The sequence below is a fragment of the Pelodiscus sinensis genome, unplaced genomic scaffold (genome assembly GCF_049634645.1).
Source record: "Pelodiscus sinensis isolate JC-2024 unplaced genomic scaffold, ASM4963464v1 ctg154, whole genome shotgun sequence".
Lineage (NCBI taxonomy): Eukaryota > Metazoa > Chordata > Testudines > Trionychidae > Pelodiscus > Pelodiscus sinensis.
Genome location: NW_027465870.1, coordinates 31,090 through 53,281, shown reverse-complemented (window position 1 = coordinate 53,281; position 22,192 = coordinate 31,090). Strand labels below are relative to the sequence as shown.

The 22,192-nt window shown below is 69.9% G+C and overlaps 4 protein-coding genes across 7 annotated transcripts; 3 read left to right on the top strand and 1 right to left on the bottom strand.

Moving 5' to 3' along the window:
- Nucleotides 1–285: 285 nt before the first annotated feature.
- Nucleotides 286–7,093, top strand: NTF4 (neurotrophin 4). 4 transcript variants are annotated; one of them, XM_075915852.1, is made up of 3 exons: nt 286–899; nt 5,527–5,818; nt 6,260–7,093. In XM_075915852.1, the coding sequence occupies exons 1-3, from the start codon at nt 442–444 to the stop codon at nt 6,890–6,892; spliced, it is 1,383 nt and encodes a 460-aa protein (XP_075771967.1). In that variant the 5' UTR covers nt 286–441; the 3' UTR covers nt 6,893–7,093. The 4 variants fall into 4 exon arrangements, with proteins under 4 accessions (XP_075771967.1, XP_075771970.1, XP_075771969.1 ...); XM_075915855.1 differs by lacking the exon at nt 286–899 and adding an exon at nt 2,212–2,261; XM_075915854.1 differs by lacking the exon at nt 286–899 and adding an exon at nt 4,591–4,753.
- Nucleotides 7,094–9,072: 1,979 nt separating this feature from the next.
- On the top strand, nt 9,073–11,677 carry SAXO3 (stabilizer of axonemal microtubules 3). Its single transcript, XM_075915859.1, has 5 exons — nt 9,073–9,287; nt 9,509–9,697; nt 10,116–10,277; nt 10,502–10,629; nt 11,253–11,677. The coding sequence occupies exons 1-5, from the start codon at nt 9,132–9,134 to the stop codon at nt 11,620–11,622; spliced, it is 1,005 nt and encodes a 334-aa protein (XP_075771974.1). The 5' UTR covers nt 9,073–9,131; the 3' UTR covers nt 11,623–11,677.
- Nucleotides 11,678–11,743: 66 nt separating this feature from the next.
- On the top strand, nt 11,744–13,784 carry LOC142824162 (lutropin subunit beta-like). Its single transcript, XM_075915866.1, has 3 exons — nt 11,744–13,090; nt 13,211–13,387; nt 13,525–13,784. The coding sequence occupies exons 1-3, from the start codon at nt 13,076–13,078 to the stop codon at nt 13,753–13,755; spliced, it is 423 nt and encodes a 140-aa protein (XP_075771981.1). The 5' UTR covers nt 11,744–13,075; the 3' UTR covers nt 13,756–13,784.
- A 71-nt stretch (nt 13,785–13,855) lies between these two features.
- RUVBL2 (RuvB like AAA ATPase 2) lies at nt 13,856–21,186 on the bottom strand. Its single transcript, XM_075915861.1, has 15 exons — nt 21,078–21,186; nt 20,934–20,982; nt 20,485–20,540; nt 20,141–20,282; nt 19,707–19,836; nt 19,364–19,430; nt 18,540–18,646; nt 18,302–18,395; nt 18,079–18,202; nt 16,000–16,094; nt 15,386–15,504; nt 15,181–15,300; nt 14,454–14,583; nt 14,150–14,264; nt 13,856–13,958 (listed from the first exon to the last, which is right to left on the bottom strand). Exons 1-15 carry the CDS (start codon nt 21,087–21,089, stop codon nt 13,933–13,935), a joined length of 1,386 nt encoding a protein of 461 aa, XP_075771976.1. The 5' UTR covers nt 21,090–21,186; the 3' UTR covers nt 13,856–13,932.
- Nucleotides 21,187–22,192: the final 1,006 nt, after the last annotated feature.

Sequence of the window (22,192 nt, the reverse complement as noted above, 5' to 3'; positions counted from 1 at the left end):
CACTCTCCCCCCACTGAAATGTAACACTCCCAACCCAGACCCACCGGGCCAGGGAAACACCCCCAAGCAAAGACACACCCAGGGGCAATGCGAAGGACCAGCAGGAAAATTAGGCCAGGCTAGACCCAGCCAAATAGATGGGTAATTAACCAGCCCAGCATTTCCTGGGGCTTGTCGCTTTGCAGCCTAAATCTTCTAACAAGGGGCTTGGTAGGGAATTTTTTTGCTTTTTTGGGGGGGGGGGGAGAGTAAGAACGGCGGAATAGACGACCTCAAAACGGCGCAGCTGAAATAAAACGCTGGCCGGAGGCTGGGAGATTTCACGGCAGGGTTCCTGGCGGCATGCGGCTGCTTTGAGGGTCTGCTCGCAACATCTGGGCCTCGCGATTTCCTAGGCTCTCCTGAAAAAAGAAAATCGGATGGAGGAAAAAAACCCAGAACATGTGGAACGGCTGCCGGCCTGGCTGCCAGTCCCCTCCCGGTCTGCGCTCAGGTTGCTGCTCCCCTGGTCCTGTAAACGCTGTTGCGGGGTGTCCTGGGTTTTCTGAGCACCCCCGGCAGCAGAAAGGCGGGCGTGTGAGCCCCTTCCGACACCCCGGCGGCCGACTGGGCTTTCTAGTCTGGGAGCCCAGCGTTTGGCGGACTAGAGGGCGTCCCGTGGCAGGGAAAGAGGGACAAACGCAGGCTTTCACCGGCAGCACGGGCTCTGGAAGGGCCGTGCCCGGATTTCCTGATGGCCGGGCGCGCCGAGGGTCTTTTCCCCACCTTTGCTCCGGCGCTGAGGCGGGGTCCTTGTGCCGCTGGCAGCCAGAAAAGTTTCCCTCTCCGCCCCCTTTCCCCCCGCGTCAGCCCCACACGGGAGGTGAAGAGCCAGAATTGGGCAGGGTTGTGACCTTCAGGTAGGTGGCTGGGGATGAAAGGAGGGGCTGCTTTGACAGCTGGCTGGGGAGGGCAGGGAATGGGGCAGGGCCCATCTCCTCTAGGGGGCACCAGCTCCCACCCAGTCCCGGGGGGGGGGGGGGAGGCTGCTCTGGGAGGGGGTGGGGATACGCCAGCTTCCTTCACGATGGCTCTTCTTTTCCCTCACTGCATTTTTGCCAACCTGAGCTAATCCTGAGGAGCCCCCCCCCCCCTGCGCCGCTCCACCTGCCGCCGGCGTGAAGCAGCCTCCCCAAGGACGTGACCAGAACTGACTCCAGCGGCGCACGAGGGGTGGCAGGAAATGTGGGGGTAGGGACTCCGGGCTTGGGCGCACCCCACCTGGGGTGACTCTGGGTTCCTCCAGGGAGCTGAACTCTTAGCTCCCCCCTGCTCTAACCACTAGGCCTCAGTCCCCTCCCCAGCCCTCTGGCAGACGGGGGTGAGTCTAGATTCGGGGGGGTGCTCTGCCCCCGCAGGTCCCCCCCAGCCCAGGCTGGACCCTCACCCCCATGTCTAAGTGGAGGGGGGGAATTTGTGAGGGGTGGTAATTAAAGCCAGACCTGGATCAGGTGAGATATGGGGGGGGGGGCGGCATGGGGAAGGCTCCCAGATGAGCCCCTGACCCAGCCAGGGGCCCTGGCAGCCTGCTCACTTTGGGGGGCCTGCCTGTATCCTCCCAGCTCTCTGATCCCCTCCCCCTCCTTTTCCCCCAGGGGATATCCACCATCCCCCCTCGCTGGCTGCACGCTCGCTCTCTACCTGCCTCCTGCCCCCCTTCCCTGCACTCCCTGCCCGGCCCCTCGCCCATCCCTGCCGGCGGTCCCCACCCCGCCGAGCCAAGCCCCAATAGCTCAGCGATGGAAGGGGGCGGTATCGTCCCCCCCCTGCACGTGCCCCCCCCACCCCATCCTGCCATTCCCTGCCAGCCCGGAAACACAAATCCCAGCCCCGTGCTGACGGCTGATTAACTTCTCATGTGGAAACCCGAAGGCGCGTGGGGGGAGGATCGACGGCGCGGGAACCGGCTGGCCCCTCTCCGGCTCTCCGGCTGCACGGGGGGCATCACAGCGTGAGGTTGGGTGGAACAGCAGGGGGCTGCTGGGCTGGCGTGAGGGGCACCGGCAGGGCTGGGGGGGCAAGGCTGGGCTAGTAGGGGCTGCAGGTGGGGAGGGAGGGGCCCTGGCAGGACTGGGGGCAGGGCTGGGCTGGAAGGCACGGGCAGGGCTAGGGGGCAGGGGCTGCGGGTTGGCAGGAAGGGCTGGGAGGGGGGGGAAGGGCCGGGCTGGCAGGGGCTGTGGGTCGGGAGTGAGGGGCACCGGCAGGACTGGTAGGAGCCGCAGGTGGGAAGTCAGGGGCCCTGGCAGGACTGGGGGGTTGGGCTGGGAGGCACCAGCAGGGCTGGGGGGGGAGCTCAGGGCCGGGCTGGCAGGGGCTGCGGGTTGGGAGTGGGGGGCACTGGCAGTGGTTCTCTTCAGAGGTGGGGGGCTGCTTGTGCATGAAGAAGGGGGGCCCGGGAGCCCCTAGGGCAGGGGAAATCTGCCCCCTCCCCCCCATCGCGGGGCAGGAGCCGCTGACAATGGGAAGCAGCCGGGGCCAGATGAAGGAGCCGGGATGTCTCCCAGGGAGACGCTGTGGGGCCTGGATTCCATTAGCCGAGAGTCGGGGCATGGCCCAGCCGCGCTGCCCCTCCGGGCCCCCAGCACAGCCTGCTACTGCCTCCCTGCGGCAGGGCACCTGGGGTCTCTCTTCTAGCGCCTCCTGCTCTAACCACTAGGCACCAGCCCCCGCCCTGAGCCTGAGCAGTGGGACACTGCTGGGCCCCCTGCTCAGAGCCAGAGCCTGGAAAGCAGGGATGCAGCATGGCAGTGGGAGCTGCAGGGGGGCGCGAGGGGCACAGGCAGGGCTGGGGGGACTGCAGGGGGGCACGGGCAGGGCTGGGGGGGATGCAGGGGAGCACAGCGGGAGGAATCACAGGCCCAGTTTTATTTGATCCTGCAGAGAGACCCAACCTGTGCCTTGAGGGAGCTTTGCTGTTAGACCAGGGCAGGGTTGCAGGGCAGGTGTGAGGGGCAGGGGCAGGGGCAGGGGCTGGGGAGGATGGGGGGCAGCGCTGGGGGCTGCAGGGGGGCACGAGGGGCACGGCTGAGGGGGCATGAGGGGGAGGGGCAGCGCTGGGGGGGCTGCAGGGGTCACGAGGGTCAGGGGTCAGGGCTGGGGGCACTGCAGGGGCACGGGGGCAGGGCTGGGGAGGCTGCAGGGGGGCGCAGGGGCATGAGCGGGGCTGGGGCAGTTGCAGGGGGGTGCAGGGGGCGTGGGGGGCACGGGCAAGGGCTGGGGGGTTACTGGGGGGCTGCGGGGGCATGGGCGGGGCTGGGGGGTTACTGAGGGGGCTGCACGGGGGCACTGGAGGGGATGCAGGGGGGCACGGACAGGGCTGGAGGGTTGCAGGGGGGCACGGGCGGAGCGCGGGGGCACAGGGGGGCTGCATGTGGGTGCGGGAGGCACGGGCGGGGCTGGGGGGTCTGCAGGGGACACTGGGGGGCGTGGGGGGCTGCAGGGGAGTGCAGGGGGGTGCAGGGGGGTGCAGGGGCACGGGCAGGGCTGGGGGGGTTGCAGGGGGATTACTGGGGGGGCTGCAGGGGGCGCGGGGGGCACGGGTGGGGCTGGGGGGTTGCAGGGGGATTACTGGGGGCTGCAGGGGGCGCGGGGGGCACAGGCGGGGCTGGGGGGGGCTGCAGGAGGGCGCGGGGGGGCCTTGGCTGGGCTGCAGGGGGGTACTGGGGGGGGCGCGGGGGGCATGGGCGGGGCTGCAGGGGGCACTGGGGGGGTGCGGAGGACACGGGCGGGGCTGCAGGGGGACACTGGGGGGCGCGGGGGCACTGGGGGGGCTGCAGGGGGCGCGGGGGGCACGGGCGGGGCTGCAGGGGGGCACTGGGGGGGCGCGGGGGCACTGGGGGGCTGCAGGGGGCGCGGGGGGCACGGGCGGGGCTGCAGGGGGCGCAGGGGCACTGGGGGGGCTGCAGGGGGCGCGGGGGGCACGGGCGGGGCTGCAGGGGGGCACTGGGGGGCTGCAGGGGGGCGCGGGGGGCACTGGGGGGGCTGCAGGGGGTGCGGGGGGCACGGGCGGGGCTGCAGGGGGGCGCGGGGGGCACTGGGGGGGGCTGCAGGGGGGCGCGGGGGGCACGGGCGGGGCTGCAGGGGGGCGCGGGGGGCACTGGGGGGGCTGCAGGGGGGCGCGGGGGACACGGGCGGGGCTGCAGGGGGGCACTGGCGGGGATGCAGGGGGGGTGCGGGGGGCACGGGCGGGGCTGCAGGGGGGCGCGGGGGCACTGGGGGGGCTGCAGGGGGGCGCGGGGGGCACTGGGGGGGCTGCAGGGGGGCACTGGGGGGCTGCAGGGGGGCGCGGGGGGCACTGGGGGGGCTGCAGGGGGGCGCGGGGGCACTGGGGGGGCACTGGGGGGGCTGCAGGGGGGCGCGCGCGGGGGGGGCTGGGGGGGGCTGCAGGGGCACTGGGGGGCTGCAGGGGGGCGGGGGGGCACGGGCGGGGCTGCAGGGGGGCACTGGGGGGGCTGCAGGGGGGCGCGGGGGGCACGGGCGGGGCTGCAGGGGGGCACTGGGGGGGCTGCAGGGGGCACGGGCGGGGCTGCAGGGGGGCACTGGGGGGGCTGCAGGGGGGCGCGGGGGGCACGGCTGCCCCGGCTGGTTCGCGCGCCGGCAGGTTCGTGCACGTCGGGCTGAGCGCCGCATACCTGCTCGCAGCGGGGGCTGGTCCCCGCACGGCGGGTCACGCTGCGGGGGGATTGTGGGTAACACTTTATGCAAATAGCCTCAGGTCAGAATCTAATCTCTCTGCGAACTGGTTCTAGTCTGCTAGCCCCGCCCCCACAGCGGGGGGGGGGGGGGGAACCCAGGTGCCCTGGCGCACGCCCCGCCCCGCCCCGATCTAACCACTAGACCCCGCTCCCCTCCCAGTGCTGGGGGAGAACGCAGGGGTCCAGCGCCCAGCCCCTCCCGCTGCTGCCTGGAGCGGGGCCCAGCAGGATGATGAGGGGGGGGGCCCTCAGGGGGAGGGGCAGCGGGGAAGCAAAAGCCTTCCTAGTTTCAAAGGAAGGGCCATGACCCCCCCCCCCCCCCGGATTTTCCTTTTAAAAATCCAGGGTCTAGAACGAGCCAGCGGGTTCTAGAGCCCCAGACTTTGGTTGGGTTCTAGATCACACCCCCACCCCCTCCCACGGCTGACCTAGACCCTGGTGCAAACTGTGGTCTAGGCTCCCGACGGGAGGGGTGCGTGGGACTCTTCTCATGCCCCCCCCCGTGGGCGTGGGGGGAGGGGGCGGCTGCTTGGCATGCTCTAGACCCCAGGAGGCCCTTTCTCATGCCGGGAGTGGCTCAGGGCCCGTCCTAGAGCCAACGAACAGGCCGGGGCGAGTTCCAGGCTCCGTGTCGGGGTGTGTGCTCCAGCACCTTGCCACGGCATCTGGCGCTGTCAGATTCGGCAACGAACCAGCATCCCCGGGGAGTGGCGTCTAGTGGTTAGAGCGGGGGCTGGGCGCCAGGATTCCCGGGGTCTCTCCCTATTAACATGAATTTCTCTTTCCCCCTCAGGTCTTTTGAGCGAGTCCCCTCCCCACCTGCTGGGACCTCCACCACCACCGGATGCCTCCAGCATGAGCACGGAGCCCTCCAGGGAGGGGTCCCCAGCCCTGTGCTGCCCCTGAGCCCCCCCTCCCCTGCTGAGCCATGGTGTGGGGCTCTGGGCTGGGATCATGCCGCACGGGCCCTGTGCTTGGTAGCAGTTGCTACGGGCCCTCGGCTACCACAGGGTCATGAATCGAACCAGGCCCGGCTCCACAGGGAACCGGGCCGCCCCACACTGCAGGAGGTGCTGACGCTGCAGGTAACAGCCAGGGTGCCCCCCGGTCCTGCCCCACGGCCCTGCCGGTGCCACTCACCCCCACCCCTCGGGCCCCCTGCCCCCACAGCCCTGCCAGTGCCCGTCACTCTCACCCCACAGCCCCTGCCAGCCCTGCTGGCGCCCCCCATTCCCACCCCTCTGCCCCTGCCCCCACAGCCCTGCTGGTGCCCCCCATTCCCACCCCTCTGCCCCTGTCCCCACAGCCCTGCTGGCGCCCCTTGTTCCTGCCTCGCAGTCCCTGCCAGCCCAGCCCGGCCCTTCCCATGCCCCTCCATCATGAACCGCAGCCCCTGCCAGCCCAGCTCTGGGCTCCCCCTCGTGCTCCTCCCTCCTGACCTGCAGAGGGGGTGCATCTCGGTGCTGGGGGGGCAATGTCATGGGGGAGGGGCAGGGCCTGCCAACTAACCCCCCTTCTCCCCCCAGGTCCCCGCGGTGATGCTCATTCGGCTCCACGCCATGGTCACCTCGTTGCTTTGTGCCCTCCATGCTGCCCCCCTGCACCTCTCCTCCCCCCACAGCCCGGACGCTGGGGACCCCTGGGACGGGACGCCCCCCTCCCCGGACGACTGGGCGCTATCGTCCCCCCGGGTGGCCCTGGCGAGCCAGGTCCCCGCCGGGCCCCCCCTGCTGCTGCTGCTGGAGGAGCCGGGCGTGCAGGCGGCGCCAGCCAATGGGACGCGGCGGGCGCGGCGGGCCGAGGGGCCGGAGGCGGCGCGCCGGGGCGAGCTGTCCGTGTGCGACAGCGTCAGCGTCTGGGTGACGGACAAGCGCACGGCCGTGGACATCCGGGGCCAGGCGGTGACGGTGCTGTCCGAGGTGCAGACACTCACCGGGCCGCTCAAGCAGTATTTCTTCGAGACCAAGTGCAACCCGGCGGGCGGGACGGTGGGCGGGTGCCGGGGCGTGGACCGGCGCCACTGGCTGTCCGAGTGCAAGGCCAAGCAGTCCTACGTGCGGGCCCTCACCGCCGACGCCGAGAAGCTGGTGGGCTGGCGCTGGATCCGCATCGACACGGCCTGCGTCTGCACCCTGCTGAGCCGGACTGGGCGGACATAGCGGCTCTGGGGGGGGGCTGCGCTGGCCGGGCCCCACCACTCGCCCCACTGGGCTCTGCTCAGACACCGGAACTTGTGGGTCGGCCCAGATGCTGGGGTCAGCCTTGGAGACTGAGCTGTGGGGGTGGGGGCGCCGGGGGTCAACCTCGGTGCTGAGGTCAGGCTCGGAGACTGGGCTGGGGGCGCCGGGGGTCAACCTCGGTGCTGAGGTCAGCCTTGGAGACTGAGCTGTGGGGATGGGGGCGCCGGGGGTCAACCTCGGTGCTGAGGTCAGGCTCGGAGACTGAGCTGTGGGGATGGGGGCGCCGGGGGTCAACCTCGGTGCTGAGGTCAGGCTCGGAGACTGAGCTGTGGGGATGGGGGCGCCGGGGGTCAACCTCGGTGCTGAGGTCAGCCTTGGAGACTGAGCTGTGGGGCGGGGTCAAGCTCAAAGACTAAGCTGTGGGGCTGGTGGTGCTGTGGGTCAGCCTAGGTGCTGAGGTCAGGCTTGGAGACTGAGCTGTAGGGCTGGGGGCACCGTGGGTCAGCCCAGACTGGAGTCAGATTCCGAGAGTGAGCTCTGGGGTTGGGAGCGCCGTGGGTCAGCCCCGTGTCTCGGGGTCAAGCTCGAAGACTAAGCTGTGGGGGTGGGGGCGCCGTGGGTCAGCCCAAGCGCTGGGGTCAGGCTCGGAGACTGAGCTGGGGGGCAGGCGGTTTTGGCCTCCAGAGGGGGGTTCTGACTTTTGTGTCTTTGTTCGCAGTTTTTCCCATATTTATTACCCCCTGGTTCTGATCCGACTCCGTCCCCCCCATTAAATTATTCCCCCCCCCCGACCCTCCAGACGTTGCTTGTGCCTGGAAAAGACCCAAAGGAAACAAACTGGGCGACTCCGTGTCCTTCGTGGGGTTAAGGCCGGGGGGGGGGGCGAACCCCAGAGAAACGACCCCGGGTGGGTGCTGGGGGCCTGCGATTCCCATGGGACCCATGGCAAAGCATCAAAGCCCCCCCGTGCCCCTCACTCCTGCTTGCTGCCCCTGCCCACCCACCCCCAACTGAGGGAGTGACACCACCCGAGTGACCCCCCTCCCCAACTCCCTGGGGGTGGGGCTGGTGGCTTTGGGGGGTTTTCAAGGGTTTGGCTCCCCCTTGTGGCTGCACGAGGATATTCAAGGGCTCCCAAGTCTGGTACCCCAGCTGGTCTCGCAACCCCTTCTTCTCTGGGGGGTGGGGGAGAGGAATCAACCCCCAACCGCCCCTGTGCAATCCTGACCCTGGGTGGGGCATGCCCCGCTGGGGGATCCTGGGGGGTTACCACTGGGGGGGGCCAGTGTGGCACCCCCCAAATGGGACCCAACCGTGCAGAAACTTCAGAGCCAGCCCCCTGACACCCCAAAGGGGGCAAATAACTGAGCTGGGGGAGGGGTAGCCAGCGGCATAGGCTCCCACCTTTCTGCTCCAAGCACCAGCTCCCCACCGTCTTCCAGCTGGGCCCCGTTTCCCCTCCCCCATGGCCCCCTTTTACCTTTGGGTCTGACACCCCCCCGCCCTTAGCTGTCTGGCCAGACCCAGCTGCTCCCGAGCTCCAGTTTCCCCTTTCAGCAAAGACACCCCCCCCCGTGTTACACACACAGTGCATAGGGGAAACTGAGGCACGCACTGAGTCCATGCAAAACACTACGCTCTGCTACCCACCTTTGTCACATACCCAGGCGTCCGGGCTCCCAGCTCACCCCTGTAACCACTAGTCCCCTCTCCCCTCCCTGACATGGGGAGAGAACCCAGGCGTCCGGGCAGCCAGCTCACCCCTGTAACCACTAGTCCCCTCTCCCCTCCCTGACATGGGGAGAGAACCCAGGCGTCCTGGCTGCCAGCTCACCCCTGTAACCACTAGTCCCTTCTCCCCTCCCTGACATGGGGAGAGAACCCAGGCGTCCTGGCTGCCAGCTCACCCCTGTAACCACTAGTCCCCTCTCCCCTCCCTGACATGGGGAGAGAACCCAGGCGTCCTGGCTGCCAGCTCACCCCTGTAACCACTAGTCCCCTCTCCCCTCCCTGACATGGGGAGAGAACCCAGGCGTCCTGGCTCCCAGCTCACCCCTGTAACCACTAGTCCCCTCTCCCCTCCCTGACATGGGGAGAGAACCCAGGCGTCCTGGCTGCCAGCTGCTCCCTGGGCCCGTGCCAGGTTCCATCTCCAGGGTGACGTGCCACAAACACACACAGACGCACACCCCGCGGCAGGGCCTGGGCAGAGGCTGGCATGGCTGGCACCCCCCTGCCCGCGCCCACGGGCACCGACGTGGGCTGGAGCGTGGCAGGGGCCCGCTGGCACCACAGGCAGGACTGGCCCCTCTCCAGCAGTGGGGTGGGGCTGGAGAACCGGGCCCCCCAACCCTTCCCGCCCCCTGCGGCCCGCGTGAGTGCCAGCCGGCTGCCCCGGTTCGATGCCGGCGCTGGGAGCGGAAGCGGAGCGGGGCCTAGTGGTTGCAGGGAGGGGGAGGCAGCCAGGATGCCTGGGTCCCTGCCTGGCACAGGGAGAGGGATGGGGGCTGTTTGGGTGGGTTCCCTCTTGGCTCGGGGGGTTCTCGGCCCGGCTCTGTGGGGCAGGGGTGATGCGCTTTCTCCCTCTCCCCCCAGTCTACGGTGGAGGAGCCCCTGCCCCCCGGCGCGGAGCAGCACCCGCAGGAGCAGCTGGTCCGGCGCCTGGCCAGCACCACCGGGCTCTGCCATGACGTGAAAACCCACGGAGGGGTCCTGGGGCAGCCTGGCGCCCCCCTGCCCGCACCCCTGCACAAAGTGCACTACAACAAGGACCTGCGGGACAAGGCAGGGGGCCAGGAACCAGGATTCTCAGCCTGGCTCTGGGAGGGCAGGGGGGGCTAGTGGTTACAGCAGAGGGGCGTGGGGGGGGGTTGGGAGTCAGGATGCCTGGGTTCTCGCCCCAGCTCTGGGAGGGCAAGGGGGCTAGTGGTTCGGGGGTGGGAATTAGGATGCCTGGGTTCTCGCCCTGACTCTGGGAGGGTAGTGGAGGCTAGTGGTTACAGCAATGGGGGGGGCTGGGAGCTTGGGTCCCTACTCACGGGGAGGCAGTGGGGGAGTTCAGGGGTCACCACACAGCTCCCCCCCTCCTCCCCCAGGTGATTTTTGGGATCTGCTCTGAGGGAATGGGGGGAGGGCCATCGATTGGGGGCTACTTGGAACATGGGGGGGCACTGATCCCCACCCCCCGGCACTCTGCCCCCAGCTGCAGCTCCGTGCCTGGCGGGTCCCGCTGAGACCAGGGGGCCGGTCCAGCGAGACCCGGCTCCAGTTCTGTGGCTGGCCCAACCTGCCCCCCGCGCCAGCCCAGCACCCTGGCCCCCAGCCCTTCGCCCTGGCTGCCCACCACGCCGACGGCCCCTCCAAGGTAGGGACCTGGAGACTGGGGATGAGTGGGCAGGCAGCTGGGGTGCATGTGGATGGGGTGGGCAGGATCCTGGGGGGGGGGGCGCTGGTGGACGGGTGGGAGCTCCTGCGGGGTGTGGGCAGGTGAGGTGGGAGGCTCCGAGGGGGGGGCACCGGTAATGGGACATTGGGGGCAGGCTCCCCAGAGGGGGCTGAAACTAATTTCCATCTCCCCGGCACCCCCAGTCCATGGTGCCCAGCACGCAGAACAAGGCCCTGGCAGGGTCCGTGTTCTACATCCGCGATGGGGCGGTTCTGCGGCGCCTGGACCCCAACATCTCCGTCACCACCAGGGACTTCCGCGCCTTCACCCCGTGAGACCTCAGTGCAGGGGAAGGGGGAGGGAAGAGTGGCGAGCCAGGATGCCTGGGTTCCCACCTGGCTCGGGGAGTGAGGGCTAGTGGTTAGAGCAGGGGGGCCTGGAGGCAGGACAGCTGGTTTATCTCCTGGCTTGGGGAGGGGAGTGGGGGCTAGTGGTTAGAGCAGGGGGGCCTGGAGGCAGGACAGCTGGTTTATCTCCTGGCTCGGGGAGGGGAGTGGGGGCTAGTGGTTAGAGCAGGGGCTGGGAGGCAGAACACCTGGGTTATCTCCTGGCTCGGGGAGGGCAGTGGGGGCTAGTGGTTAGAGCAGGGACTGGGAGGCAGAACACCTGGGTTATCTCCTGGCTCGGGGAGGGCAGTGGGGGCTAATGGATAGAGCAGGGGCTGGGAGGCAGAACACCTGGGTTATCTCCTGGCTCGGGGAGGGCAGTGGGGGCTAGCGGTTAGAGCAGGGACTGGGAGGCAGAACACCTGGGTTATCTCCTGGCTCGGGGAGGGCAGTGGGGGCTAAGGGTTAGAGCAGGGGCTGGGAGGCAGGATGCCCACAGCCAGGATGGGGTGGGTGTGGCTGACGGGGTTGGGGGGCAGGACCCATGGTCTGACCCTGTTTCTCTCAGGCAGGAGCTGCAGGGCTACGCCCGGAAGGACGCTCTCACCTACTGGCAGTGGGAGGGGCACCCGAAGGCCTGGGGGCACGGTCTGAGGGAGCCCCCCTGGGGCAGGGACGCTGAGCCCCTCATCCGGGCCACTGCCTGCCCCCAGCCGCCCCGCCTGCCCATGCTGGCGCCCGCCGTGCCACACCGCGGGGCACTGAGCCTGGCGCAGGAGTCCTACGGGCCCCCCCGCCAGGCCCCCAGTGGACTGGCCTGCCTGGCCCGGCCCCCCACTGTCTGCCCCCCTGCGGCTGCGCCCCAGATGCTGGCTGTGCCCCTGATGTACCGCACGGAGAGCCAGTCTTATGGGAGCAACAAGCCGGGGCCGGTCTGAGGGCCCCAGCGTGTGCCCCTCCCTGTGCCCCCAACATGCTGCGAATGGCACCGTGTTCTCGGCTCTGTGCTGCTTGGGGGCGTGGGGCCCAGCCCTTTCCCGGCCGTGGGGTGAGCCCCCCACCAGGACAGCTGGGTTCAAAGGGGGGGGCTGCCAGGTAGAGAACCCAGGTGTCCTGCCCACCTGCCTTGGGGGGGGATTTGCCCAGGGCCGCGGCGGGCGAGGCCACGGAGATTTCTCACCTGGCAACGCAGCTGGCGCCAGCCCCCGGCTTCCGGGGAGCCCGGCCTGCCCTTGGCAAAGGAGACGCGAGCCCAGCCCCCTCCCTAGAGCCAGGGAGAGGGGGCAGGAATCTCTGCCCCCCCCCCGCAGAACCAGGGCGAGAACCCAGGGGTCCCTGCCCCCCCCCCACATGCAGAACCAGGGCGAGAACCCAGGGGTCGCTGCCCCCCCCCATGCAGAACCAGGGCGAGAACCCAGGGGTCCCTGCCCCCCCCCACATGCAGAACCAGGGCGAGAACCCAGGGGTCCCTGCCCCCCCCCACATGCAGAACCAGGGCGAGAACCCAGGGGTCCCTGCCCCCCCCCACATGCAGAACCAGGGCGAGAACCCAGGGGTCGCTGCCCCCCCCCATGCAGAACCAGGGCGAGAACCCAGGGGTCCCTGCCCCCCCCACATGCAGAACCAGAGCGAGAACCCAGGGGTCCCTGCCCCCCCCCCACATGCAGAACCAGAGCGAGAACCCAGGGGTCCCTGCCCCCCCCCACATGCAGAACCAGGGCGAGAACCCAGGAGTCTCTGCCCCCCCACACTGCAGAACCAGGGCGAGAACCCAGGAGTCTCTGCCCCCCCCCCATGCAGAACCAGGGCGAGGACCCAGGAGTCTCTGCAGTGGGGGGGCAGGACCAGGACGAGAACCCAGGGGTCCCTGCCCCCCCTACTGCAGAACCAGGGAGAGAACCCAGGAGTCCCCCTGCTCCCCCCCCACCGCAGAATCAGGGCGAGAACCCAGGGGTGAGTCCCTGCCCCCCCCCCAGAACCAGGGCGAGAACCCAGGAGTGAGTCCCTGTCCCCCCCACCGCAGAACCAGGGCGAGAAACCAGAAGTCCCTGCCCCAGCCCCCCTGCTCTAACTCCCCTCCCCGCAATCCAGGGAGAGAAGCCAGGCTCTGTGCCCCCCTGCTTTAATACCTCCTCCCCCCGCCGAGTGAGGGAGAGAAACCAGCAGTCCCAGCTCCGGCTCTGGCCCCTCCAGTGGCTATGGCGAGGGGGGGGGGGGGGGGGGAGAGCAGCACGCTGGTGACATTGGCCTTGGAGCCACCCCCTCCCTGTGCTGGATGGGGGGTGGCCTTGGCTCCCTGCTGCTGCCAGCTGGGTGGGGGGGGGGGAGCTGCTGCTATAAGAGGGGCAGCAGGAAGGGCTGGTGCTGACTCCCCACCACACCGCCGCCATCATGGACCCCCCACAGGTGAGAGCTCGAGGGGGGGGGACTGGAGCAGGGCAGAGGCCCCTGCCTGGGGGGACGCCGTCCCCTGCAGGGGAAGGGCTCAGCCCCGGCCCGCTCTGCCCGGCTGCGTACTGTCCCCAGCGCGGGCTGCAGGCTCGGACGCTGCTGCTGCTGCTGCTGGCCGGGGGGGCCCTGGGAGCCCCCCGCGGGCGCCGCTTCTGCCGCCCCGTCAACGCCACCATCGCGGCCGAGAAGGACGACTGCCCCGTCTGCGTGACCTTCGCCACGGCCATCTGCAGCGGGTACTGCCAGACCAAGGTGAGGGCCGGGCCGGGCGCAGGGGGCTGGCCGGGCCGGGCCGGGCGCGGGGGGCTGGCCGGGCGCAGGGGGCTGGCCGGGCCGGGCGCAGGGGGCTGGCTGCTACCCGCCCCCCTGCCCTACCTCTCTCCCCCCAGGAGCCGGTGTACAAGAGCGCGCTCTCGCCCATCTCCCAGCACGTCTGCAGCTACCGGGCCGTGCGCTACGAGACGCTGGCGCTGCCCGGCTGCCCGCCCGGCGTGGACCCGACCTTCACCTTCCCCGTGGCGCTCAGCTGCCACTGCAGCCTCTGCCCCATGGCCTCCAGCGACTGCACCGTGCAGAGCATCGGGCCCGACTTCTGCAGCGCCCCGGGCGGCTTCGCCTAGGGGCTGGGCAATAAACGCCGTGTGCCGCCCGCCGGCTCCGCCTGGGTCTGTGCGGGGCGGGGGGGGGGGGGGCGGGGGGGGGCCCTCAGACCAGCCGTAGATTTGTCCAAAACGTTTATTTTACAAAACCAGAAACCAAAGACGCAGGTCAGCAGGTGGGGGGGGGGGAGGGGGGTGTCACGACGTGTCCATGGTGTCTCCCTCTGCAAGAAACAGGGAAGGTTAGAACAGTGGGGGAGGGAGAGTCAGTGTGGGGCCGGGCTTTGGGGGAAGATGCCCAGTGAGAGCCCCGAGCGGCAGATGGAGAGGACCCCGCTGCCTGCCCCCTTGAGCCGGGGGAGCCCCACACCTGGGCACTGGGGGCAGAGGGGCCCCTGGGTGCCCCCCCACTCACTCAGCTCGTTGAAGAGGAAGGCGTCCTGGTACTCCTTCATGTACTGCGTGGAGCGCGACTCGTCCAGGAACAGCGAGTACACCCGCTTCACGTCCTCCACCTGCACCTCCGTGCCCTGGGGGCAGAGGGCAGCCTGGCTCAGAGCCTGGCCCTAGGGCCCCCCACCCCCTCCAGAGCCAGGAGAGAACCCCAGGCGTGGAGCCCAGCTTACCCAACCCCCCCCACACCAGAGCCTGGAGCGAACCCAGGTGTCCGGACCCCCGGGCGAGAACCCAGGCGTGCGAGCTGCCCCGCCCGGCCGCACCTTTCTCTTGCGGCACACCAGGCTGGCGGCGGTGATGAGCTGGATGGCGTAGCGCAGGGAGGTCTCCAACCCGATGCGCGTCAGCACCGTGTAGGCATCTTCGTTCATCTCCACGTCCTCCTCCTCGCACCTGGGGCGGAGACAGGGCCAGGGCACTGCTGGGGGGCAGCTCGCAGCACCGGAAGGCGGCCTTGGCTGGGGGCACCCAGGGGTGTGGTCGGGGGAGGGGTTGCTGGCTGCACAAGCCCAGGTATGTCCCACCACAGCTGGCTGGGCCCAGCCCCCCACGTCCAAGGAGGGGCCCACATGACAATGGCCCTTTGGCACCCAGCAGCTAACCCCCACGGGCGCCCTGGGCAGGGAGCTGGCTGGGAGGGGCCGGGGAGCTGTTCTGTGTGGGGCTGCCGGGGGGAGCCGGCGTCCAGGAGCTCTGCCCTTGGCTCAGACTAGGCTGGAATTTCTGTTCTCGGCGCTAACCCAGGGCTCCCCACGCTGGGCCTGGACCCCCAGTAACACCCCTGGCTCGTCCCTCTGGCCAAGTCAGAGCCAGGAGCTGGGGGGCTCTCCCTGCGGGTGTCCAGCTTCCCCAGGGCACTCAACGCAGGCTCCAAGGGTCAAAGCCAAGGGGCTCCCCCCAGGGAGAATGCGACCCCGGGGGGAGAGGGGGGGACCTGCGGCTCCGAGGCAGCGCAGGGTGCCGGGCAGGGGCACTCGTGGCCCCCCTCACCGTATCTTGAGGATCTGCTTGGTCTCCTTGTCGCTGTAGGGCGAGGTGGAGATGATCAGCAGCCGGTCCAGCAGGTCGATGGGGATCCCGTGGGGGCTCTGGTAGCTGGTGCCGCGAATCCTGGGGGAGCGAGGTCTCAGGAATGGGGGGGGCTCTAGCCCTCCCCAACAGCCCCCACCCGGCCTGCCCCTGCCCTGGTGCCCACCTGGTGATGCCGCGGTTGGTGGCCATGATGAGCACGGGCGCCATGTCGCTCTCCAGCGCCCGGTTCAGGAAGGAGAAGCACTCGATGTCCAGCATGTGAACCTCGTCGATGAACAGCACCTAGTGGTACGGCTGGGTCACCCCGCCGCCCTCCCCAGCGTCACCCCACCAGACCCCCCCAGCGTCACCCCACCAGACCCCCCCAGCGATCTCCCCTCCCAACGCTCCTGCTCATTTCTTGCACCCTGTGCGGATTAAATACTGTTCTGTGCACTGAGTCGTGTGGATGTGCACCCCCGGGAGACACACGGGCTGCCAGCTGGACTCTCTCTCGGCTGGTTGCCGCACTAGCGTCAGCCCTTTCGCTTTGCCCCTGCACTTGCCTCCTCACGGGATCACTCAGCCAGTGACACCCCCTGGACCCCTCCTGGGATCACCCAACTAGCCCCCAAGTCCTTCCCTGCAGGATCACCCAGTCAGCCCCCACTGCCCCTCTCGCAGGATCATCCAACCAGTGCCCCCCGAGGAATCAGCCAACTAGCCCTCAGCTCCCCCCGGGGGTCCCCAGCCAGCACCTCCCCCTGCTAACCCCCCGGGTGGATCACCCCCACTCACCCCTGGGATGACCTCGGCCTTGCCCTCCTCACGCCACTCAGCCACCTTGGCGTTGATCTGCTCCCGCACCTCCGCCTTGATCTCCCCGGTGTCGCCTGGGGGCACAGACAGGAGCTGAGGCCCCGGAAGGGCCCCGCTCGACCCCGACACCCCAGCACACATGCTCCAAATGCTCCGGACCCAGGGACCCAGCTTCTGGGGGCTCAGGCATTGGAGGGGGGGGGGGGGGGGAGTCTGCGCCCGCGGGGGCCAGGAAAAGGGCAGGGAGCCCTGGAAGTGGGTGTCAATGGGGACCGTGAGGAAGTGGGAGAGGGGGGTGCTGTGTTTTACCCGGATAGTGTGTCTGCACCTCAGTTTCCCCATGTGCTGAGTGTGTGACCGGGGGGCGGGGGAGTGAGAGTTGGTTGTTACACAGGACCAGGGGTGAGCCCCGCCTTGCAGGTGTGCGTGTCCGGCCGGGAGTGGAGGGGTGTGGGTGTGCGTGAGAGAGAGAGAGATGAATGGGAGATTCTAGTCTCCTTGGTACGCTACATGCGAGTTCTGTTGTCCCACAGTAACCCCGTGGGTGCGCCTCAGTTTCCCTGGGCCCTGCACCCGTGCTTGAATGGGGATGGGAATTTCGGGTGCAACTCCTCCCCAGTACACACCGGCTGACACCCTTCCTGCCCCAAGCCCAGGAGGGGGACGGCCAGGTGACACCCTTTGCCCAGGAAGCAGGACAAAGATCTGGGGGGAAGAGGAGGGCTGGGAGCTGGGAGGGGGGCAGGCTGGGGAGGCAGGGCCTGGCTCTGGGCCCCTCTCTCCAAGCTGGGCTGCCCTGACTGCGCTTGGTCCCTGCGCTGACCGGTCTGTGCTGCGCCAGGTCCGTCGCCTCAGACCCTCCCGCTCTCCCTGACGGCTGCGGGTGGGGGGGCGCGCAGGGCCCAGGACTCCCCCACTCCTCTGTGACACGGGGGGCGTAGGAGACACAGATCATGCGGCATAGCGGGTCTGGCCAGTGGGGGGACACGGGGATACAGGACAGAGGGGGCGGAGTGGAGAGGGGCCCAGGGACCTGGTTACCTGGGTCAAAGGCCAGGGGAGGAGCTGCTGGGGGGGAGGGGAGGACTCTGCTAGAAGCCATTGGGGGGGCAGGGCTGGGCTGGGGGTGTGGGGGAGCCAGAGCTGCCGGCTGCAGGACAGATCCAACCGTACTGGGCCGAGGGGCCCAGGCTCAAGGCAGGTTCCTGTGTTGGGGCCAGATGCTCACGAACTCTCCTGCCTAATGCTGACTGAGTCACTCGGGCTGGAGCCCAGGGGTCCCTGAGGGGCCTGCAGGGGCTTAGAACGGTGTGTGTGTGTGGGGGGGGGGGGGGGGGCGAGAGGTGTACTAGGAGGAGCTGCACCCTGGGAGAGGGGTGACGAACCAGGGGATTCGGGGAGCGCTCAGTGCCCCCGGTGTATCGGGGGGAGGGCTGCTGGTACAGGGCACAGCACAGAATTGGAGCCCAGCAGATCCAGCTCGGGCGGCACAGCCGGGTCTGGCCAGTGGGATGCCCTGCCCAGTTGGGCCCAGCTTGGGCCAGGGGTAGGACGGAGGAGGGGAGAGGGGCTCTGGGGACAGACGAAGGCCAGGGTGGGGCCGCTGGCGAAGGACACGCTGGCCGAGGGGGGCCAGGCCTGCAGGTTCCTGTGCTGGGTTCAAAGTTCAATAGATCTGCCTGTTTCGAGCTGGAGAACAGGGCTCCACAGCACAGACAGGCTGGGGGCTCTGGGAGGGGCAGTCCCAGGAAGTGGCCCTCAAGGGGGTTCCCCCAGGGACCCCACGGAGCACAGGAGTCCTGTGAGTCTGTGACCGGGGGAGAGGGGAGGGGCCGGCACACGGGGATGAGGGTGTGATGGGGGTACCCGAGAAGAGGCCAGGAAGCCCTGGGTGGGGCAGTGGGGGCCCCGCAGGGGGGTACCTGAGAAGAGGGCCAGGAAGCCCTGGGTGGGGCAGTTGGGGGGCAGTGGGGGCCCCGCAGGGGGGTACCTGAGAAGAGGGCCAGGAAGCCCTGGGTGGGGCAGTTGGGGGGCAGTGGGGGCCCCGCAGGGGGGTACCTGAGAAGAGGGCCAGGAAGCCCTGGGTGCGGCTGTTGATGACGTCGATCTCGTGCAGGGACACGGTGTGGACGACCTCCTTGCGCTTCTGCAACTCCCCATCCGGACACTGCACAAACTTGGTCTGGGGGAAGGGACAACTCAGATCCCGTCCCCCTCAGTCTCCCACTGCCCCCCCCCCTGCATTTCCCAATGGGTGGGGGGCTCAGAGCCCAGCACGTACCTGGGCGCCCATAGCGTCATAGTCGCGCGCCCGGGTGAAGGAGCGCCCCAGCTTGCTGATCTTGCCGGTGGCTTTGTCAATGGTGATGACGTCCCTGCAGGGAGAGGTGTGGTCAGCTTTGGGGGGGAGGGGTGGTCACAGCCCAGGCCGGTGAGAACACTGGGCCATTGTATGGACGCCTCCAGTGGAGCCACAACTCCCACAGGGCCCCCTCCCTACCCGTCAGCCCCCCACTCACCCCGCCTGCACTTTCTCCTTGGTCAGCGACTCGATCATCTTGCTGCCCAGGTCGTAGATCGTTTCCATCTCCGTGGTCTTCAGCGTCAGCTTCCCCACCTTGGCGCCCTGCGTACGGGGGTAGGGTGTGTGGTCAGACCCCCCTCCCCCACTGTCCCTGGCAGAGAGCAAGTGGGGGGATGGGCACTGGCCCACCGGCCATGGGCAGGCTTGCTGGGGGCTGGAGTAGAGAATGGGAGGTTCCCATTCTGGGGGGAGGGGGGGGGGGAAGAGGCCAGTTCCTGCAGAGGGGAGGCAGGGAATGGGGGCTAAGTTCACCCTAAGCTGTGTGGCCACGGGGCAGCCTTCTAACCCCCCGGTGCAGGGGCTCAGGGCCTTAGAGCTGCCACGGTGGGCAGACACACGCCCCGCACCTGGCCCGGAGCTGCGGCAGTGAGAAAGGCCTGGCAGAGCCTGTACCCAAAACCCCTCAGCCCCAGCCCCACCACGGATCCCACACCCCCAGCCAGAGCCTGCTCCCACCCGCCGAACCCTTTGGCCCCAGCCCGGCCAGACTGTCCACGCCCAGAATGAACGTGACGTGCGCCATGATGGAGGGGATGGGCCAGTCGCCACCTGCTCGCACACGTAACATTCACTCTGCACGTGGACATCACAAGTGAGGGACCGGTGAGAGGGAGGGGCGTGTTCGGGGGGGGGGCAGGGAATGGGAGGGGACCTGTTCTGAGGGGCACAAGATGGGGGCAGGAGCATGGCAGTGCCAGCCAAGCCAGTTGTCTTGTCCCCAGCCAGCCAGCCCCACCACCCTGCCCCCGCCCTACTCACGGTGCCGGTGGCTGGGCGGTCGATCTGGATCTCCACCACCTCCCCCTCAATGATCTCGGTCTCCTCCCTGTGGCGAAGGAGAGGGCCAAGCTCAGTCCTCCCCCCACATCTTGCCAGTGGCTCCCTGGGACACAGGAACAGCTTCCCCAATCGCCCCCCATGGGCAGGCAGCTCTGTGCCCACTATGGCACCCGCCTGGCTCCCAGCCCTGCTGCTCTACCCACCCCCCTCCCAGAGCCAGCACGAGAACCCCACAGCCCAGGCTCCCAAGCCCCTGCTGTTACCCCCCAGCCCCCCCCACCAGTGCTGAGCCAGAACCCTGGGGTCCAGGCCCGCCCCTCACTTGATGCGCACGCCGATGGAGCGCCGAAAGGCCTGGGTCAGCGCCTCAGTCTTGCTCATCTCCAGGGAGAAGATCTCGCTGCCCGCGATGGCCGTGAAGGGCGTGTCCAGCCCCAGTGCCTGCGCCATGCCTGGGGGGCAGGGGGGACCTAGTTACACGGGGGGAGAGGCAAGCCGAGGATCCCTGCTCCTGAGCCACCACTCAGGGCAGGGCAACTCCCTCGAAGGGTCCAGCCATCTACAGCAGAGTGCCAGGGTGGGAGGGATTCCCAGGCAGGGAGAGGGGGCGGATTCCCTGGGTGCGGGGCAGACACCCCGTGAGAGCATTCCTCGGATGGGGCAGGGACTCTAAGGAAGGGGTGGGTGCGTGTGATGGGGATTCCTGGATGGGGGGGGAGCCGGCAAGGAGGGACTCCAGTGCCCTGAGCGCGGTACCCATGGCGATGGCCGTCTTGCCGGTGCCCGGTTGGCCAGCGATGAGGACGGCCCGGCCGGCGATCTTCCCTTCCTTGATCATCTCCAGGATGACGCCTGCGGCGCGCCGGGCAGCCAGCTGGCCCACCATGCCCTGCGAGACCTGGGGAGAGACAGGGTGGGTGCTGGCAAGGGGGGGTCCGGCCAGCCCCCCCCCCGCCCCCCCGCCCCACACCCACAGACCCGCCCTTCTACCCCAGTCACGTGCAGCCTCCCCCCATAGGGGACCCCCCCTTCCTGCCAGACCTGCCCAGCTCCACCCCCCCAAGGCGCCCGCCCCCCACTCAGCCCCCCCCCCCCGGTACCTGTCTGGGCTCCAGCGCATCGTCCAGGCCCAGCCCGCGGATGTGGGAGTGGGCGCCTGGGGACAGAGGGGAGGCACCGTCAGCTGCTGCCCCGCCCCGCGCGCCCCTCGCCCCGCCCCCCCGCTGCTGCCCCGCCCCGCGCGCCCCTCGCCCCGCCCCCCCGCTGCTGCCCCGCCCCGCGCGCCCCTCGCCCCGCCCCCCGCTGCTGCCCCGCCCCCCGCGCCCCGCCCCCCGCTGCTGCCCCACCCCTCGCCCCGCCCCCCGCTGCTGCCCCGCCCCCCGCGCCCCTCGCCCCGCCCCCCGCTGCTGCCCCGCCCCGCGCGCCCCTCGCCCCGCCCCCCGCTGCTGCCCCGCCCCTCGCCCCGCCCCCCGCTGCTGCCCCGCTCCTCGCCCCGCACGAGGGGCGCCCCGTTGCCATGGAGACCGAGCCGGGCCCGGGGGGGACTCACCGATGCGCTCGATGCGCGTCACGTCGCGAACCTCGGGCACCTTCGTGCTCTGCGGAGAGACAGAGACCGGTCAGGGAGGGCGGGGGGGGGGAGCGCGCGGGGGGGGCCCGGGGGGGCCCGGGGGGGCGGGGCGGCCGCGCTCACCGCCGTTGCCATGTTGCTCGGAGACCGCAGCGAGCCGCCGGCGCGGACCGGAAACCGGAAGTGGCCCGTCGCCGCCACGCGCTGAGCGGAGGGAGCCGCTCCCGCCGCCGCTCGATGGCCCGCGGTCCTCCAGCCCCGCCCCCTCCCTGGCCCCGCCCCCCGACTCTGGCCCCGCCCCTCTCCCTGCCCTGCCTGGCGGCCCCTTCCTCACTCCGCCCCGCCCCGCCCCGCCCGCCACTTCCTCCCGCCCCGCGCCCCTCCCTAGGAATTGGTGACACTTCCCCTTTAAGACCTTGAAGCACGTACCGTCCCCTCCCCCACGTGTCCCTCCCCCGCCGGGCACCGGCCACGTTAGCCAATCAGAGCCCTCGGGCGCCTGCGGGCTCCACTCAGAATCAGGCGGCGCGCATGGGGCGGGGCGGCGCGCAGGCCACGCCCCTGGTGGGCGGGGCTCCGGTGCAGCAGAGCCCGGCGGGGGAGGGGCGGGGTCAGTCTGAGAGCAGCGCTGCGAAGTGGCTGGAGGCGCTGGGGGGAGGTGAGTTGGGGGGGGGGACTCCGCGAGCCCCGCATGTTCCCCCCGCCCCCTCTCCACCCAGGCCCCCCCTCTGCATCCAGCCCCCCCTGCATCCAGCCCCCCATCTCCCTCCAGCCCCCCTGCATCCAGCCCCCATCTCATCCAGCCCCCCTGCATCCAGCCCCCATCTCCCCCAGACCCCCTCTCCTGCATCCAGCCCCCATCTCATCCAGCCCCCCATCTCCCTCCAACCCCCCCTGCATCCAGCCCCCCATCTCCCCCAGACCCCCTCTCCTGCATCCAGCCCCCATCTCATCCAGCCCCCCCTGCATCCAGCCCCCCATCTCCCTCCAGCCCCCCCTGCATCCAGCCCCCCATCTCCCTCCAGACCCCATCTTCCTCCAACCCCCCCTGCATCCAGCCCCCATCTCATCCAGCCCCCCTGCATCCAGCCCCCCATCTCCCTCCAGCCCCCCTGCATCCAGCCCCCATCTCATCCAGCCCCCCTGCATCCAGCCCCCCATCTCCCTCCAGCCCCCCTGCATCCAGCCCCCCATCTCCCTCCAGCCCCCCTGCATCCAGCCCCCATCTCATCCAGCCC

Coding starts and splice junctions, on each gene's coding strand:
- SAXO3 (XM_075915859.1), top strand. CDS start 9,132: ATGGCTGGCACCCCCCTGCCCGCGCCCACGGGCACCGACGTGGGCTGG. Junction 9,698..10,115: donor ACAAGGACCTGCGGGACAAG/GCAGGGGGCCAG, acceptor CTCTGCCCCCAG/CTGCAGCTCCGTGCCTGGCG. Junction 10,278..10,501: donor ACGCCGACGGCCCCTCCAAG/GTAGGGACCTGG, acceptor CGGCACCCCCAG/TCCATGGTGCCCAGCACGCA.
- LOC142824162 (XM_075915866.1), top strand. Junction 13,388..13,524: donor GCGGGTACTGCCAGACCAAG/GTGAGGGCCGGG, acceptor CTCTCCCCCCAG/GAGCCGGTGTACAAGAGCGC.
- RUVBL2 (XM_075915861.1), bottom strand. Junction 20,283..20,484: donor ATGCGCTGGAGCCCAGACAG/GTACCGGGGGGG, acceptor GTCTCTCCCCAG/GTCTCGCAGGGCATGGTGGG. Junction 18,396..18,539: donor AAGGAGAAAGTGCAGGCGGG/GTGAGTGGGGGG, acceptor CTCTCCCTGCAG/GGACGTCATCACCATTGACA.
- NTF4 (XM_075915852.1), top strand. CDS start 442: ATGTGGAACGGCTGCCGGCCTGGCTGCCAGTCCCCTCCCGGTCTGCGC. Junction 900..5,526: donor GGCAGGGTTGTGACCTTCAG/GTAGGTGGCTGG, acceptor TTTCCCCCTCAG/GTCTTTTGAGCGAGTCCCCT. Junction 5,819..6,259: donor AGGAGGTGCTGACGCTGCAG/GTAACAGCCAGG, acceptor TTCTCCCCCCAG/GTCCCCGCGGTGATGCTCAT.